Here is a 17,826-nt window from a genome sequence, read left to right on the forward strand (position 1 = left end):
GCCTGGGAGCAGAACTGGAATGGGACTGATGGAATGAATTATGCTATAGCCACAAATGGCAGCTCTTATCTGGTGAGCTCCATTGTGGGTTATAAGCATAGCATAAACGAACCAATTTGCAGCCACTGAAGTGCAGCTACCTCTGGGCTGGATTGTGAAGCCCTCTTGATCTGTCTTATCATGTGACAGCTTCTCTGGGTTAGTGCCCTGTTCTTCACTGGCTGGCAGTTTTACCAGGAAGTCAAATAGCATCTGCTCAGCAGGAAGAAGGCTCGAAAGATTGCTTTTTCTTTTACACCACCATGAATATGAAGCAAACAAACAATACAGCTGAGGAGAGTTAGAAAATCTCTTACCTAAATTACCATGATAACTGGCAGCATTTGGATTGGCTTTAATTGCCTTGAGGAACAAAGCTTCAGATTCCTGAATAATTTAGAAGAACAAGTCAACAGAGCAGTCAACACTTGCAGTATGTAAAATAAAGCAAAATATACTCAAAATTGTAATTGAAGGAGATCTCAAACACCAACTATATCTATGTGATTCCACAATATGTATAATCTAAGCTTGCATAATCCTGTAGTTAAAATGGCTGTAGCCTCTGGAAAGAAAAGTAACAATGGCACAAATATGTGCCAAGATTTTGCAGCTTCACATTATTTTAACTGGGAGCTATTTAGCATTAGTGAAGTCTGTAAAAGTGGTTTAATTACATCACTTGCTCAAGTTTCAGTTAAGGCAAGCATAATATAGTACAGTATCTAAGAAAACTGCTTTTAGACATCTTCCCCTTTAACACAATTTTTTACCATTTAAAATGCAAGCATTCCAGTAAAACTCTTTCAAACAGATGTTTCAAGATGGTTCTTAATGAAGAATAACTGAGTGTCTGTCATTTAAAAATCAAACCAAGTGAAGCATTCTTCACGTTTCTTGCAAGCTATTTTCTCCATATACCAAGATGCAGTATGTGAGCTCTTAGAACTGTTGATGTCTGAGTACTTCTTAGAAAAGCTGAACTCTCACCAAATATTCAGAGGTGCAACTTTTGCTACATTAATTTCACAATTCAACATTTTTGCTTTACCATACTAACTGCTGATATAGACACAGAACATATTTCCTGAAGAAGTTTAGAAAGACACCCCTCAATCTGTATTTACTCACATGCAAGTTTAGATATTTTCAGAAGACACAATTTCACATAGATTCTGTGCTATGCTCTTTTAGGGAAAGTTGCTCATTTATTTTCAGTGCAAAACATCTAGAGACAAAATTTCCTCCATGTAGTAAGTAGTCTTCTGCCTTAAGGCACAAACTTGCCTAAGGTATGTGCAAGTTTTGGCATTGCTTTTCCCAGGCATAAGCAGCTGCTCTAGCATCCTCATATGCTGACTATTACAGTGCCAAGATATATTGGCCTCTGAGACTCACAATGTTTTAATACTTTGTTAATGATTTGGGTGATAATGATAGTGCATTATCAGAAACTTTTCAGAAGCAGCACCTAATTGAAGGAAGTGGTCAGTACACTGGGAGGGAAGGCTATCACTCAGATCTGGACTGAATGGAGAAATAGAATGGCAGGAATCATGCGATCTCTGCAGTTGGTTTGGTCCCTGTGGCCCAACCCCTGTTCCACCAGCACCACTCAGAGCAGGGTCCCCAAGTCCCCAGGCAGATGGCTTTTGGAGATCTCCAAGGAGGAGACTGCACTGCCTCTGTGGGCAACCTGTGCCAGTTCTCTTGTCACCCATACAGCAGGCAAGCACTGCCTAGTGCTCAGAGGGAACCTCCTGTCCTCCAGCTTATGATCCTTGCATGTTCTTCTGGCACTGGGCACCACTAAAAAGAGCCTGGCTCCATCCTCTGTGCACCCTCCCTTTGAGTATTTGTAGATACTGATGAGATCTCCTCTGAGTCCCCTCTCCTCTGGGTTGAGCAGTTCCATCTCCTAGTCTTTCCTTAAATTAGAGATGCTCCAGTCCCTTAATCATCTTCATGGACTTCTGTCAAACTCTCTCCACCATGTTCACGTCCCCCTTGTATTGGTTAGTCCAGAACTCGGCACAGTACTCAGGTGTGGCCTCCCAGTATTGAACAGTGGGAAAGGATCACCTCCCTTGACTTGCTAGCAATACTTTGCCTAATGCAACTCAGGACATTCTCAGCCTTCTTTGCCACAAGGACACTCTGCTTGCTCCATGCTCAACTTGGTATCCACCAGGATCCCCCTCTCCTTTTCTGCAGAACTTCTTTTTAGCTGGGTGGCCCACAGCACGTACTGATGCTTGGATTTGTTCCTCCCAGGTGCAGGACTCAGTATCTCCTCTGGCTCCCTCCACCGTTCAGAAGAGAAGATGAATGGGAGACCTTATTGCTATCTACAACTACCTGGGCAGAGAACGCACAAGAAATGGAGCCAGGCTATTCTCACAACAGGACAAGAGACAAAGGAAATTTATGTGAAATTTCATTTAGATAAAAGGAAACACCTTTTCTGTTTGTATGTTTGTTTTTTAACCATGAAGGTGGTCAAGCACTGGAAGGTGTTGCCTGGAGAGGTTTTAAAGATATTCAAGACTCAACTGGCCACTGTCCCTAGTTTGGTCAGGGATTGGACTGGATGACTCTAGATGTCCCTTCCATTCAAAATTGTTAATCACAGAATCATAGAATGGCCTGGGTGAAAAGGACAAAAACGATTATCTAGTTTCAACCCAACCTGCTATGGTGCAGGGCTGCCAACCATTAGACCAGGCTGCCCAGAGCCACATCCATCCAGCCTGACCTGACTTCTAATGCCTCCAGGGATGGGGCACCCACAACATCCCTGGGCAACCTGTTCTAGTGCATCACCACCCTCTGTGTGAAAAAATTGTCCTATGATTCTAACTGAGTCACCTGAGAAATATCCCAGTACTCAAACCTCTGGCAGATCCTGTGGTGCTGCAAGATAATCTTTTTACATATAGCCACACAAACCTATACATCAACAACAGAATGGCTCTTGAAAGCGTGTAGTAGTCAGAAATCCTACAGCTTGTAATTTTTTCCACTGCAAATTCTAGTATTTCAGTTAAGTAAATAAGTAAATCTCTGCTTTCTTCATCAAGCAGAGTAACAACGGTCTGAAAGATGTGCTGTCCAGTTAATTCACTTTTATGGCTAAATGTTGTCATCTACACAAAGGAGAAGTAGATAAGGCTTACTGTTTTCACTGCTGAAATAAGATAGGGCAATATGTGCAATGTGTTCCAAGAAAATACATTGAAATACACGATCAGAGCTGACTCTCATTACCATACATCTTCAACCACACACTGAAAACATTTTCATTGCCACTGCTTTGCTCAGCAGTTAGTAGAAGCATACTGTCTCATTAAAGACTATTGAAGGTGAATCACTTTCATATTATTGCGGATGTATAGAGTAAATATACATTCCAGTACATCCGGTGATACTTCAAATTACTCTGTCTTGCCAAATCTTTAAATTAAGCGTTGTCAGGAAACCTTGCACGCTGCATATAGTGAAGGCTTCGGGAAACCACACTGCATTCCATCTGCTGCCAAGCCCACAGTACAGAGCTGTAGTCTGGCTTCATTTCAAATATAAGAAAAAAATGCTGAATGTTTCTAATTTGTTGTACTTCTTACAGAAAAAAATGTGGATGTATACATAACAAAAACACAGCATATATATTTTCAAAGAACTAAAAGATAGCTTAATTCTTTGTCCGTTGCAACAAGAACAAGTATTTAAGTGAGAAGTCTATACTGGTATAACAGATGTTAATTAAAAACAAACAAACAAACAAACAAACAAAAACCAACAACAAAACACAACAACTCCACAACAGGTAATCTTTTATGCGCTTTTGTTTCTGGAATAATAAATCATTCATTAATAGATACAAACAAATCTTAAAGGGTTGGAGGACTTTTTGGGGGTTGCTTGGGAAATTCATCTCCTGCTGAAAATCAAAATGCACTTAAAACCAAAGGAAAACATCCAAATTATTTGAAGGGAATCTCTGATAACATAATAAAATCTTTTTGACTCAGTGCCTTTTAAAATAACTACCCAAAACCAACCACCCAACCATAAATAAAACGTCAAAAGAACAAAACCCACCCCAAAACAAATCTTATTTTATGGCGACAGAGCCAGTGTAGCATCAGCTTTTACACAGAAACATAAAAAGCAAATAAATGAAATGCTTGAGGTTATACAACAGAACAGATGCAGCCAGGCAGCCCTGTGCCAGTTACCTCCATCACCTTGACAGCCTCTATCCCACGTCTTCCTCACTCCTCCCAACTCAATAAATATCCTTAAAGAACCATCCCTTTCTCTCTGTTTTTACATGTTGAGGGGGTGGGCAAGAAATCAATTTCCCATACTTTTTTTTAATCAACATTTTTTCTCCCACTTAAAAAACAAACAAACATGCTCTATCTCCTTTTTCCAGGCCATGCAAAATACAGCTGCTGCTGTCATTATCTCCTTTTCTAACTAAGTCCACTTTCCAATTCCCTTAATTTGCTCTTCCTGTTATAACCAATCAACCTCAGGTTAGGCTTTATCATTTGCTCTACACAAACCTACTGCTCCCTAGTGAAATATTAAAACTCTCACTGGCTCTCTGATTTCCTTCCTAGGCTCTTTTGCTTTATTCAGGATTCTGGCTTGAGAGCTTTATTTTCCTCTACAACTATTCCCACGTTGCCCAATGCATTCCCCTGCAGCATAATGACCTCTCAGAACTGGACAGCATTACCTCCTTTTTAATTTTCTAAGGCAAACTTGTTTCTTCTACACCCAAAGAATGTTTCCTAGCAAGTTTTCCACATATTTTTTCTGCTTACTTCATTATAAACATTTTTTATTCTGTCAGGCTGCATATTACCCTCGTTAAATAACTGTACAATCCTCCGTTCTTTCACACTCGTGATTCATCTAAGTAATACTAGCAATTAACTCCTCCATAATGTTACTCCTTATACATTCTGGGTGTTAATTTGTATTCTTCAAGAACATAGTTAAAGTAACCTGAAAACATATTTTATGACAGCTTCAAGGTAGAAAGAGAGGAATAATAGAATATACAAAAAATGAAACAGCCAGTCTAGAGCAACAGTCATGTGATGTATAACAGCACCATCAACATAAACAAAAGTGTTGGGCTGTCACAGGCCTTGGCTTCACAAGTGGACAAGTCACCACTCTACAGCTGAATACAACTGTGGAATTCAGACACAGTAATTGGTGAAAAAAAATAAAAAATAAAACATTCTAAGAAGCTTAACATCATAAAATCTTTCTTCTCTTACACCGAAGCTGTTCCTTCTGCACTATTAACATCACAATGTATCAAAAAGCCATCAAAACCCCCAAAACTCATGGTTCAGCAAATGACATCTTTTTTTCCTCAGGACTACCAAAATCTTGTTATTGCTTACATACATTAGTGCCTACAGAGTCCATTAAAGCAAATGAATATATTAGCTATACGTGATGTAGTCTTCAGATGCTCATACACTTTCTTTAGGAAAATAGTTCTGTCCCCAGCTGCATTACATTCACTACTCGTAAATATGAGTAGTTAATGTTGAAGTACCACTGCTTAGCTGGCCAATTGTATCCAAGAGAAAGTGTATGAATTTCTCATAATATTCTGGGATTATCCAGGTATCCTATCTTCAATCCAGGATTAGAGAATCTGTAGTATCTTCATTTTAGAAGACTTTCATTTTAGTTTCTGAGGTAAAGAGGTTAGAATTCATATCAAGTAATGGTAAATATTGCTTTCCTTTACATACAAAGAGCACAAGGGCAAGTATTTCACATCTAATTTTAGACCCTGTACCAAAGCCGTTAGGCAGAGGGTTTTTCTCCATAGACAGAAAAGGAATATAAATGCCCTCTAGTGTGCTTAAGAGCCCATTTCTCATCACTGACCAGTTATGCAGTTTAGGGCAACAAAGTTCCAAACACCGGCATCAAAAATAAGGTCGGATGAATTTAGGCCAGAATCACATCATAATTCTGTGACAGAAATGGGTGTTGAATCCTAATTATTTAAGCCCACAGTCCACAATGACCTCCTTAGTTTCTACAGAAACAGAAAAAAAAAAACCACAACAAAAACAAAACAGAGAAAGATCTAGTTACCTACCTTATATTTCTGTGATTTCCCCAGTACATTTGCCAGAGAAAACATAAGGGAATGATCATTAGGTATTAACTCCAGGGCCTCTCTTCCAACTGCCTCTGCTTGAGCTAGATTGCCTGGGAGCCCACACAGTGGAAAAAGAGAAAGCATCTTTTAGCACAGCCTTACTAGCTACTTTTCATGCTGTAAGCACACGTATTTTGTGAATAGCTGATTACATGCATTTTTAAAGAAAACCAGGTATCTCAGACACAACAAAAAGAAATGCAAAGTCCTATAGAAGGAAATAACAGAAAACCTCCATTTTGTTTTGAACAAATGACACTTTAAAAAGGACAAAAACACAGGTTCCAAACTTCTGAAGTTTGGTCTATAATACACACATGCCTGCACACTGATGGCATCTCAAACAAGGATCAGAAATTCAAGGATCAAGTTTATGGGCTGGATTTTAAATTATGCTCTATAACCAGTGAGTTAGATGGTATTCTAATATTTATGAAGAGTAGCTTGATAGCTGCAGAAGAAGTCGAACTCCTTTTGGGTAAATACAGATCAAGCTCTGAGTTTAGCAAGACACTGAATTATTCATTAAAATATTCAAATGGGCATATACCTGTGTTATCAAGCAATATAATCATATTGTTCCAAGCCAAACTATGCTCTGGTTTCAGAACTGTAGCATTCCTCCAAGCATTCAATGCATCTACATGGCGATTCAAATCCGCATACTAAAAAGAAAGAAAACTCCAGTAATTTCACCCTGATTTACTTTCCTATTATGGACTAAAGGTACTAAATAGTTATTAGCCCTTCTCATATCATTCTAGCAGAGCTTGCTCTTATAAACAAAAATAAGAAACGTAAAAAGAGCACTAGAGTAGTATAGAAGACAGACTGGTATATATTAACATCACAGTTCCACGCTGCTCTTTCTCTGATAGCCAGGCTTGCTCTCAATTATGTTTGTACCACTAGGAAGGGGATGAAAACCAGCATGTAGTTTAGAACTCCATACAAGAGAACAAGTAAACATTTAATATAAATATTTCCAGGAATCTAAGCTTTTTTATTTTTTGTGTGGTTCTACTGCCTAACAATCTGTTGAAATACAAAACAAACTGCATCTATGTAAAACAGTCTAATATTGAGAAATTATTAAAATTATCTCTTAAAAAAAAGAGATCACAATCTACATATTTGTTTAGACCTCCCTATAAGGAAAAGTAGCATTACCAAATCTGACATGGAATTATAGTAAAGCACTGAAAATAGGAAATCACTCTGAAGTACACAACAAATAAACTAGAATAACTATAAGCATTTAAAAATACTGCAGAATTATATGCACACGCAAACCATGCTAATACTGATCATTTATTCAAACCACTCTAATAGTGATCGTGTATTCAAAAATACTTACCAACCGCCCTAAATTGTAGTAACAATCTGGGTACTTTTTTCTGTGTTTAATTGCTGTCCAGTAGCTTTGCTCTGCCTCTTCAAACCTTCTTAAGCTGTTCTGTACTATTCCCAGATTCATCCATGCAGCAGCAAAATCAGGTCTGCATAAATTGGAAAAAAAAAAAAAAAAAAAGAAACAAAAAAGAGGGAGTGATGATAATTGAGTGTCTAGAACAGAAGACCCCATTGTATGCCATTTCTGCTTAGCCAGTGAAAAACACTGGTTAGCATTGTTCTAAACATACTGTATTTGTACAGCTAAGGACAGCAACTCTTCTGCTTCTTGGAGTTCATTTCTTTCCTTCAGAATATTTCCAAGGTTGTTCATGGCATGTACGTATTTAGGGTTCAGCCTAAAATTTAAAATTGAAGAGATTATTATTATGTATGAGACACATTTCCGTATGCAAATTGTTAGCCCTTCATCTCTGCAGAGCATGAAAATGAATACCAAAGCATTTTCTCCTGGTTAAACATTAAAGCAATCTCAGGGTAGTTCAATAAAACAGCAAATTTTTAATACCTTACAGCTTCTCTGTAGTATTTGATTGCAGCACTTTGATTTCCTTTGTCAGCCAGGTTTTTGCCAACGTTGTAGTGTACCTGAAAACACAGATGAACATTTTAGCAGATGCTGTAGAGTCACATATTTTATGGATTTGTGTTGCTAAAAATTATTAATAGGTACAAATAAATACAGATCCAAACAGATACAGTCAGTACTTATGTCGATAACTGCTGATTTTTTGTGGTAGGTGGATTCTCCAGATTGGACAATATATGGAATGAAAGCTGTAAAAAACCAAAATCTTAGGAATAAATAAATTGGCTTACCTGGTCTAGCTAGTTAAGAAAGATTATTCACTTCCTGATCTTGTAAATAAGCTCAGCACACTGTCCATAAGACTCTTGATATGGAGACCTCTTACCCTCCATTTCTATTATTTGTCAGATGAATAATTCTGACTCATTCAAATCCACCACAGTAGAAGATAAACTACAACACTAAGCGTTGATTAAACTTCGCTTTTACCTCACTGTAAGCCAAGAGAAATTTGATATAAACTGAATAACAACCATTTCTCACCACTCAAAAGACCCAACTATTTTTGTTTCACTTTAACAACACATACCAAACAGCATTTCTGAAACAAACAAACAAACCAACCTTGACAGCATGTTGGAGACCCTTCCTGTTATATGCAGTTGAAAATAAGGGAAAGGTCTAGAGTTTCGGGATAACTACAGAGCAAATCCCTATGATTTGGATTTATGATAAGGATTCGATAGGAATTTCAGGATATTCATTTCAAATCCTATTTTAAGTCTACTGCCAGAAAACTACATTACCTGGTCAAAGGAATACTCAAGTTTAGAAATAAAAGTATTGTGGACACTAACTGCTGAAAATAGATTTCTCTGCAACTCGATCAGAATTCATGCTTTAAATTGCCTTACTATTTGAAATCAAAATGTATATACCACATCTAAAACAAACTTATACAATATCATTATTTCCACACCACAAAAATCTTATTTAAATCTCTTTGAAGAACACTATGCAGAAATTATTTTGATTGAAATACATAATGATAGGTTTGTAATAAATTTAGGTAGCTCTAATTCACCCTAAACATTCAGAAAAGGATTTCTGTCTCATGTGTCCAAAGTTTAAATTCTCACTGTGTTTGGCACAACACCTGGGTCCCGCTGATCCAGCACACACAGTTATGTTTGAACTCAATCGTTACAGCATTTTGTTGCTGAATACTATTTCTACATGACTGCAACTATACAGTACCATGCCACCAACAAATCAAGTTAAAATCATATTTCATGCTTTCTAAAATAAGTGAAAAAGTAGTTTCATTGGTTTTAAAGATAGTAAAAATGCTGTGAGGCTTACTAAGCATTCACAGAAGCAGCTCCTCGGGCTGTAAGATATAAAACAGCACACAGATTCAGCAACTCATAAAAGCAGTTCTAGCACAGCTTCCAAGGAAAAAAAAATAAAATATTCAGACGTTTCCTTCATACATTCAGAAAAAATATGACAAGGTCTACTTCTAACAAGCAAAAGGATGGGGCGTTTATATCAAGGCACAGACATTTATAAAAGTCAATTCACTGTGATAAAAAAAAAATAGCATAGCTTTCAAAGGGCCATTAAAGTAAAATAATACACCCTAAAGATGTTGCCCAGGACTGAGTGTTATTTGCATCTCTTCAAGAAATTTTTCAGCACATTATAACAGCATTCTTAGGAAACTGGATGGCTTTGATTATACATGCAGTGAAGTTTACAGATTCAAAATCTATTCAGAGATATTTAGGTTATTAAACTTTGCTGCACTTCCAGATAAAAGATAACTTTTAGCAAAACAGAAAGAAATAAAGGAAGCCAACTAAGGCTATGCTAACCAGATTCAGTTTCTTTCTCTAAAGTTTTACAAATGTCTTTTTCTTCACGCTGCTCATTTTGAAGACATCATAAGCACTAGTGCAAGAAGGAATTTGATTAAAGATGGAAGACAGAGCATATGAGAAAAAAAACAACTGTGTACACCACCCACTCAGTCTTAGAAACATATGTTTCAGTTGTCTTGTGTTAGGAGTCAGTCAGCATTTCACTTTCAGACTCTATTTTTGCCTCAGTTTCTTACAGTGCAGAACTCCCTGTAGTCCATTTCTATCTAAAAGAGCAGCAAAAAGCATATTCTTCTCATGTAAATAGGATTATTTAGCTTGCAGAAAGCCAAAAGATATCAATTCTTTCAAGTCAGAACGTCAAACGAAACATTAAGTGCACGTTTTGTGAACTGAATTAGGATGATCTATTACAGTATTAAAACAGATAACAAAGCTATTTAAATAAACTACTGCTTATTAAAACAATCTGTTTTTTTTTTTTTTTTCTCTCCATGATTTCTTCTATCCTCAGATAGTGTTTCTGTGTAAAAGGAACAATGTTTCAACAGTTTTCCAGAATATTAAGAGTTCCTTGTTGTACATGTTTCCCAGCTCCCTTCAGGAGAAATTGTAACCTTAGCTCCACTCTATATGCTGACAAAGAAGAAAGTAAGAGAAGAAAAATTACAGTAAGCAAACCAAAGGAAACCCTCAGACCACCATAAACTTCCAACAACAAAACAGCTTCAAAGTAAATTTGCAGGTGATAAACATGCAATAAAATCTTTATCTTAAGAACAGAATCAGGAATTGTTTTTAAGCATACAGAACCATTGGAAGGGTGCAGGTTATTCTAGTTATACGGTCACGTCTCTCACTTCCCTGGGAATTAGAGATGTCAAGATCAGCCTTTTGCCCTACTCACCTCAACCAGGTTTACAAACAACCTGCATGCCCTCTGCTAAGCACAGAGCTGTAGTTCTCTCTGATCTCTCCTACAATTCCTATCTATACAACACAGGGACACTTCCCACATACCCACAAGTGGCAGGTCAGTACGATGCTTTAAATTTAATCTCCAGAGACATGGTTCATTGGCTTTAACAGATACCACCCATGCCAACCTGGGAGAGGATTTTCCTTTCCTGATGAAACATTTAAGAACAGACATACCATTTCATTACTAAACGAGCACTAAAGATAGACATTAACTGAAAATGACACATTATGCCCACTTGCTCCTTTATCAAACTTAAACAGGTAATTACATTACAGTAATAGCTCTAAAATGAACATTTCTCAGAGATGCATAACAACACGGCATTCTCTGCAGCAAGGACCATTAAGAAAGAGTGATATACTAAAAATGCCCCATGAGAAAAGTGACGTGATTTCAACAGACAGCCATGTTTGAAGTTAACATAAGCGTGGCATCATGGCCTAGCACTGTGCTCTGTGTTTGTCTGCCCTTAATACCTCAATGGGTCTAAGATGTCATTATAAGAAAATAAAAGCACTGTGTATTATTGTTAGACACACATGATGCTTGAACTCTTACTTACACTTACTCAAGTGTTTAAATGTGCATACACATTAAAATGAGATAGAAAAAAAGAAAGAAAAGAACCCATTTTCCCTGTACAGAATCATCATTAATATCAAACTAATTTCTTGTTCCATCCCTGCCCTATTTCCTGCCTCAAACCAGTACAGGAAGAAATTGAAATGCAGTATCATCTAGGAAATACATGTAGTGCTCAGCTGGAGCACTGATTATCAACTATTTTATTCTCTCTTCCTCACTGCTTATAATCACCTTTTCAACAAATATGAACATTTGCTGAAAAGGATGGAAGCAGCTCACAGATGTCAAAATTTGTACAGAAACACACAGATGCTTCTGTTCAATGCTAGCTTTTCTTCCATCAAACACTCTTCTCTTTCCTCTGCTACGGAAATTATGTTTTCTAAATAAAACAATGCTTTCTTTCTTTTTTTTTTGATCTCTTTGTTTGTGCAGCTAGTATCTTCTAAGGGTTCTTCTGCATTACTACACTCATATACAAAGCACATATACTCATATACTCATATTATGACATCTAAGACGTTATCCATGCAACAAAACACCAGTTAACCTCTAAAAATATAACTGACAGCATTTAAGGTATCCTTTTCAAAAGATAAACCCCTTTTAATATCCAACATAGAATTCTCAATATCTAAAGGAAGTTCTCTCTAGATCTGCTTCATAAAACCTTAAAAGGCCATCAATCGTGTCCTGATGCAAAGAAGTTTTACAAGGCTTTTTAAAAAAATAGAGAAAATAGCCTTAAAAAAAAATCTGTTGTTTATTTTCAGTATGAGAATAGATTGTCTTTGACAAACTTGTCCCCCTGATAAAAACAGTTTGCATGAAGCATCAGGAACAAAGCTACAGAATTACAGAATTGTAGGGGCTGAAGGGACCTCTGGAGATCACCAAGTCCAACCCCTCCTCCTAAGGCAGGCCCCCTACAGCAGGCTGCACAGGTTGGTGTCCAGGCAGGTCTTGAATATCTCCAGAGGAGACTCCACAACTTCCCTGGGCAGCCTGTTCCAGTGCTCTGTCACACTCACTGTGAAGAAGTTCCTTTGTATATTGGTACAGAACTTCCTATGCTCACCACCCTTAGTATCTCAAGGCAGACTAGTTAGCAGCGCATTCTGTTCAGAATGCCATAACTCCCTTGCTAAGTATTACAGAAATGTTGCTACTTAAGTGAATTAAAAAGCAACAACAACAAAAACCCAACAAGTTTATTAAATTACATGCTGCAAAGGGAAAAAAAACAAACTTAGTACTAAATAGAATGTACAGACGATGTACAGATTGTTAACAATTTACAGTCATTTAAGTTATTTCCAAATCTACGGAAAAAAAAATGGTCAGTCACTGTGGCTGCTATTTTCCATATACTTCATTACATTATTGCACCTTTATTTATATAATCAATTAAAAGTAGTCATCAAAAATAGGCACTGCCTGTGAATTCTTAAATTGTCACGGCTTTCCTGAAAAACAAGAAGAAGCATTTTGAACAGTAACTTAGTGCAGAAAACACCAGTGAGATGAGCATCTTCAGGACAGGAATATTCTTTAAAATTGAAAGAGAACAGCATATAACAACATCAGAGAGTGAGAAGCAATACAATGATGCCTAGAGATGGTGAATGGCACTAGGACAAGGGCAAAATCTCACAACCTTATGTATACACAACTGAGGTAGTTCTGAGACCTTTCAGTGGAGAGAAATACACAGAACAAGGTGCAGTCCTTCTGCCCTGCATCAGTCAAGTAGCTCAAGATGATGACAAACCACGTGATAAAAGGGACAGTTTCTCCTCTCCAGATATAAAGGAAACCTGACTCGCTCAGATGTAGATGTGTAAACCTAAGGGGATGAGTACCAAGCCAGTAATCTGATATGCTCAAACTGCAGTTGGGGTTTTATCATAGCCTGTAATCAGATATTCTAGTTCTTCAACAAAGCACTTATGGATTAGCTTGCAACACACTGGCATCAATGAAAAGACTCAATTAAATCCATTGAGTCTTTCCTAAGCCACTAGCACTCAATTATTTGAAACTGATGAACTACCTGCAACATGTCACCATCAGAAAAGAGTTTATGTAACTGTTTACAAAATTTGCTTTAGTAGAGACAAGACTGGCCTGGTTCTAACTCACACTAGTCCATTCCATCACTGAGCTCAAGGAATTCCATGAATCTATACTGCATGAAAAAATGTGGTGATATTAAATATATATACCTGCACCTCCTGCTTGTCTAGGCAAAATACTGCCATATGTATATACTGCTACAGTCTACGAATCTTTCAACCCAACTTAAACACAGGACCAAGCAAGAGCGACATACTCCTGGACACAGCTCTAACATTCTTTTTTCTCTTTCTCGCAAATAAATAAATGCACATGCGTACGTACATTTAAAATAGATAACATATACTTTTCTGTATTGTGAACTTTAAAAAATAAATCAAAAATCTTTGCATCCTCATTATGGTACCTGATTACTTCCAATACATATCAAAATTACTGGGCCATGTCTATCATTAATTTCACCTTCTTGAGCCAGATATGTCCATCACTCAAGGGGTAGATTTGCTACTATGCCAGAGGATTTGATTTATTGCAGTTTCCATATCTCTGTCTAAGAGAGATGTTTAAGGAATGTGAGTGTGAAACTAAAGAAGGCAATATTGTAACTACTTGTTACTTAGAATTATGCTAAATTTACCTTACGCTGCTCGCATACAGACAATTTGGAACTGAGAAGAGCTGTACTAAAAAAGCTGCAGGTCTCATTGGTATTTGGGAGACACCTGGAGATTTTGGAACCCTGCTACAAAATGGAATTAAAGCATGACCACTTAACATAAATCAAAGACGTTCTGAGAAAAATAGAAATGTTATCATCTGCATTCCATCTTTTGGTCTGAATCATTCTGCCACTGAAATAAAGGGGCCAATGAAGAGTGCTGTGGAACTAGTTTTAAAGGAAGTCTGCAATTTCTTTTGACAACAACAGAAGACTAAAATAGAACATAGTTCCAACTTTTACATTTATCTTCGCTAAAATTGACTAGATGTAGCTAATCCATTATGAAAAAAAAAAAGAGACTGGCTCTTACAAATGGGTTCTCTATTGTTCTTGGCTAGTCAAGTTCCCTAATACCGCAACTTCAAAGTTACTCATTAAAGAAGTCTGGAATGTGAGTCTATAAAAACCTTCCTGTTCACATCCTCATGCTTGCTATTTGTGCAAGCTGTCACTAGTATCAATACAGCCCAGGCATGTCTACATAGCCTAGTGTTGACAAACACAAGCTCGTTTTTCCTGTACACTCATTGGCTTTGAACCAGCTGCATTAGTTCAGTAGCTTGCACACAGCTTATCGGCTCAAGCACAGCACTGTGCAAACACAGCTACACAGCTTCCCAGCCAGACATGGCTGCTGTCCAAGGACCTTGGAGCAGAGGCAAAGAGTGTAGATCTGTCTAAAGCACTCGTACCATAGCAGATGGATAGAACTACACACGAAAAAAGCAGACTGCATTTGCTCCATTTACAGTATGTACTTGTCATTCAGCAGACAAGATATACTGAAGTCATAATAGAAGAGAGGATGGTTACTTACCACTGCCACTGTAAAATACAATAGCTCTTTTCCTATGTATCGAAATCCAAAATTGTTTTAAGACATAACTATGTTGTAAATATTGACCATCAATGCTTTTTAGATATCACCTCGGCACGTTTCTATTCCAGTAGATGCTAAATTTGTCATTCTCTTCACAAAGTTCAGCATTCACAGGTATCTGTTTAAATTCTGTATCTTGATCTGTATTTTCTATATTCAACTTCAGACTACAGAAATCTAATTTTGCAAAACATCCATGTGTTGTTATTAACAAGCTGTTGATTCCATTCCCAGGCTTACTGAAGATAGTCTGTTCTAAAATTCAGACAACATCAAGGCTATGTGGTATAGTCCAAAAGATCCCAGTAAAGATGCCTGCAGGCAGGCTAGATTCAGTCTACTATGCCAAACACTGATGTTCATTCAGTGCAATGAAACATCAATCCCACCCCTGCCTTTTTCTCTCACTAAGTCCTGAAAGAAATATTGCAGTTTTCCTTAATGTCTGTGTCTGAAGCCTAGCTCATTCAGCCACTGTAAAAGAGAAGAAGCAGGAGCAAAGATTTTATTCTGTCTTGCAGACACACAGATAATGTTTCTTTCTGCCTTAGCTGTGTTGGTTATATATACCACTGGAAGGATTCTAAAAATCACAGTATAGATATTATTTAGATGAGAACACTGCAACCTAAACTCTCTCAGATATTTTGCTGTAATAACCTGCAATTGTATAATCAATTCTTTTAAGAGATTTTTTTGACACATGATTTGAGTAAATGCCCTTTCCTGGAGTATAGTCCCCCTTCTTTTCTCCCTCCCCATCCCCATTCCCCAAGTTCTGAATTACAACTGAAGATAATACTAAACTGTAATTTTTGCTGTCTGCTATTTCAATTGAGTTAATACCATCATTTAAGGTGTCTGATAATGTCATACTCCTGGCCCAGTGAAAATTGTGAGGTCTACTATACCCACAACACACTGACTGCACATAGGACTGCCTTCATTTCAAAATTCAAAGCATTTTTTAAAAACATAAAGAAAGAAAAAAGGTTAAAACTGACTTACTTTTGCATTGAGAGGGCATACAGACAGTGCACTCCTAAAAAGCTGTTCTTCTGACCTCCACTGACTGCTGCGGAGTGCACAGCGCATAATGTTCATCAGTAAGATTCCAAGTACTGCCACAGCAAGAATTTTCTTAACGAAAGAGAGACAAGTTAAGAATCAAATCACTCAATTGAAGCACTTCATCATCAGCTTTGCTGACTGTTTTGATGGTACCTTTTTCTTGGCTTGCTTACTCAAGAGACTAAATCCATATGTAAACAGAATGCAATAGCCAATACTGGGGAGGTAGATGACTCTCTCTGCAACAACAAATCCTACACGGAAGAACAGGTTGCTTGCAGGAAGAAAAGGGATAATAAGAAATCCAAGTCCCAGTGTAAGAATTCTGCAAACAAGAAACAAGATTATCAGATTAGCCATAAAGCTTAATAAAAATTTTTCATTTAACATACAACATTTATTTTAAAAAACCTAGGAAAAAAGTGCAAATGGAGCAGGGCATTCAAAAGCAGCATTTGGGAACCACATTAAAAAGTCAGATTAGGCTTCAGTAAGATTTTGACACTTCACTCTATTATGCACTTTTAAAACCTTAGCTATAATTACCAGAAAAGCAAACTTCATGCTTCAAAACTGCAAAATAATCCCATTAAGTATTAATTATGTAATATCTATTTAAAATATACAGGTAAGAGAGCTAATGATGAAAGCTACCTGTCTGGGTTTGGAACTAATAAGACCATAAAAAAGGGAAAAATATATCAGGTCACTTAAAGAAATAACTTACATATGTTTCCAACTGAGAGCACTGTTTTTTTTTTTTTTTTTTCTCCCCCTAACAACAAGATTAATAGAATAGAATTGTGTTTAACCACATACAGTCTATATCTACACTCCTTCCACAGTCAGTGGAGAGAGGCATTTCATCTTCCTTGCTTTAGGTATCTATATCAGGAATGAGCAACCCTCAGCAGGTAACTGAGGAAGACAGAGAACTTAGACAACTGAGAAAACTGAGACAAGGTACCTTACAGAAAGGATCCTTACGAAGGATTAATGAACACCACATCTGTGTCAGGCCATGGGCATGGTTGTTGTGTACTCAAATTTATTGCAACTAAATCTCTATACTGTAATGTATACAACAAACCTACAGTAAGGAACTTGTTAGTTTTCTCCCCTCTCAGTGTCCATGGCCTTCACTACTTGGTTTTTACTTTTTACTAAAAAATGGTTCAGCAATATTGGCTTCATTTTTTTTTTCCTAGAGAGTACGATGACACTTATAACAAGATTCAACTCCTCTCCAAAATGATTTCAGTTGTACAAATTACAAATCAGTACAGAAATAAAGAAAAGGAAGGTTAGTCTTTGAAGAGACAAGCAAAGAAATGAAGTTACAGAATACCTCAGAAAGAAAATGGAAACATTCAGTACTTTGAAAAAAAAGGATGATCTCATTGTGACTGAGCTGCTAAAAAATGTGAAGGAGCTGAGAA

The 17,826-nt window shown here is 37.2% G+C and overlaps 1 protein-coding gene across 3 annotated transcripts in view; it reads right to left on the reverse strand.

The window, feature by feature from the left end:
* The window catches only part of TMTC4 (transmembrane O-mannosyltransferase targeting cadherins 4), a 56,561-nt gene that overhangs the window by 4,187 nt on the left and 34,548 nt on the right, over window positions 1-17,826 (reverse strand). For all 3 annotated transcript variants that reach the window (XR_006178202.1, XM_042867753.1, XM_042867752.1), the window contains 8 exons: window positions 16,541-16,712; window positions 16,325-16,456; window positions 8,169-8,248; window positions 7,891-7,998; window positions 7,605-7,746; window positions 6,798-6,912; window positions 6,185-6,297; window positions 357-426 (listed from right to left, as the gene is read on the reverse strand). Coding sequence is in view for 2 of the 3 variants with exons in the window: in XM_042867753.1 (XP_042723687.1) it covers window positions 357-426; window positions 6,185-6,297; window positions 6,798-6,912; window positions 7,605-7,746; window positions 7,891-7,998; window positions 8,169-8,248; window positions 16,325-16,456; window positions 16,541-16,712 (932 nt within the window). In the remaining variant the exon portion in view is untranslated. The remainder of the gene's footprint in view (window positions 1-356; window positions 427-6,184; window positions 6,298-6,797; window positions 6,913-7,604; window positions 7,747-7,890; window positions 7,999-8,168; window positions 8,249-16,324; window positions 16,457-16,540; window positions 16,713-17,826) is intronic.

The sequence above is a fragment of the Lagopus leucura genome, unplaced genomic scaffold (genome assembly GCF_019238085.1).
Source record: "Lagopus leucura isolate 7727_CA_CO unplaced genomic scaffold, USGS_WTPT01 Super-Scaffold_100001, whole genome shotgun sequence".
In the NCBI taxonomy this organism is placed as follows: Eukaryota; Metazoa; Chordata; class Aves; order Galliformes; family Phasianidae; genus Lagopus; species Lagopus leucura.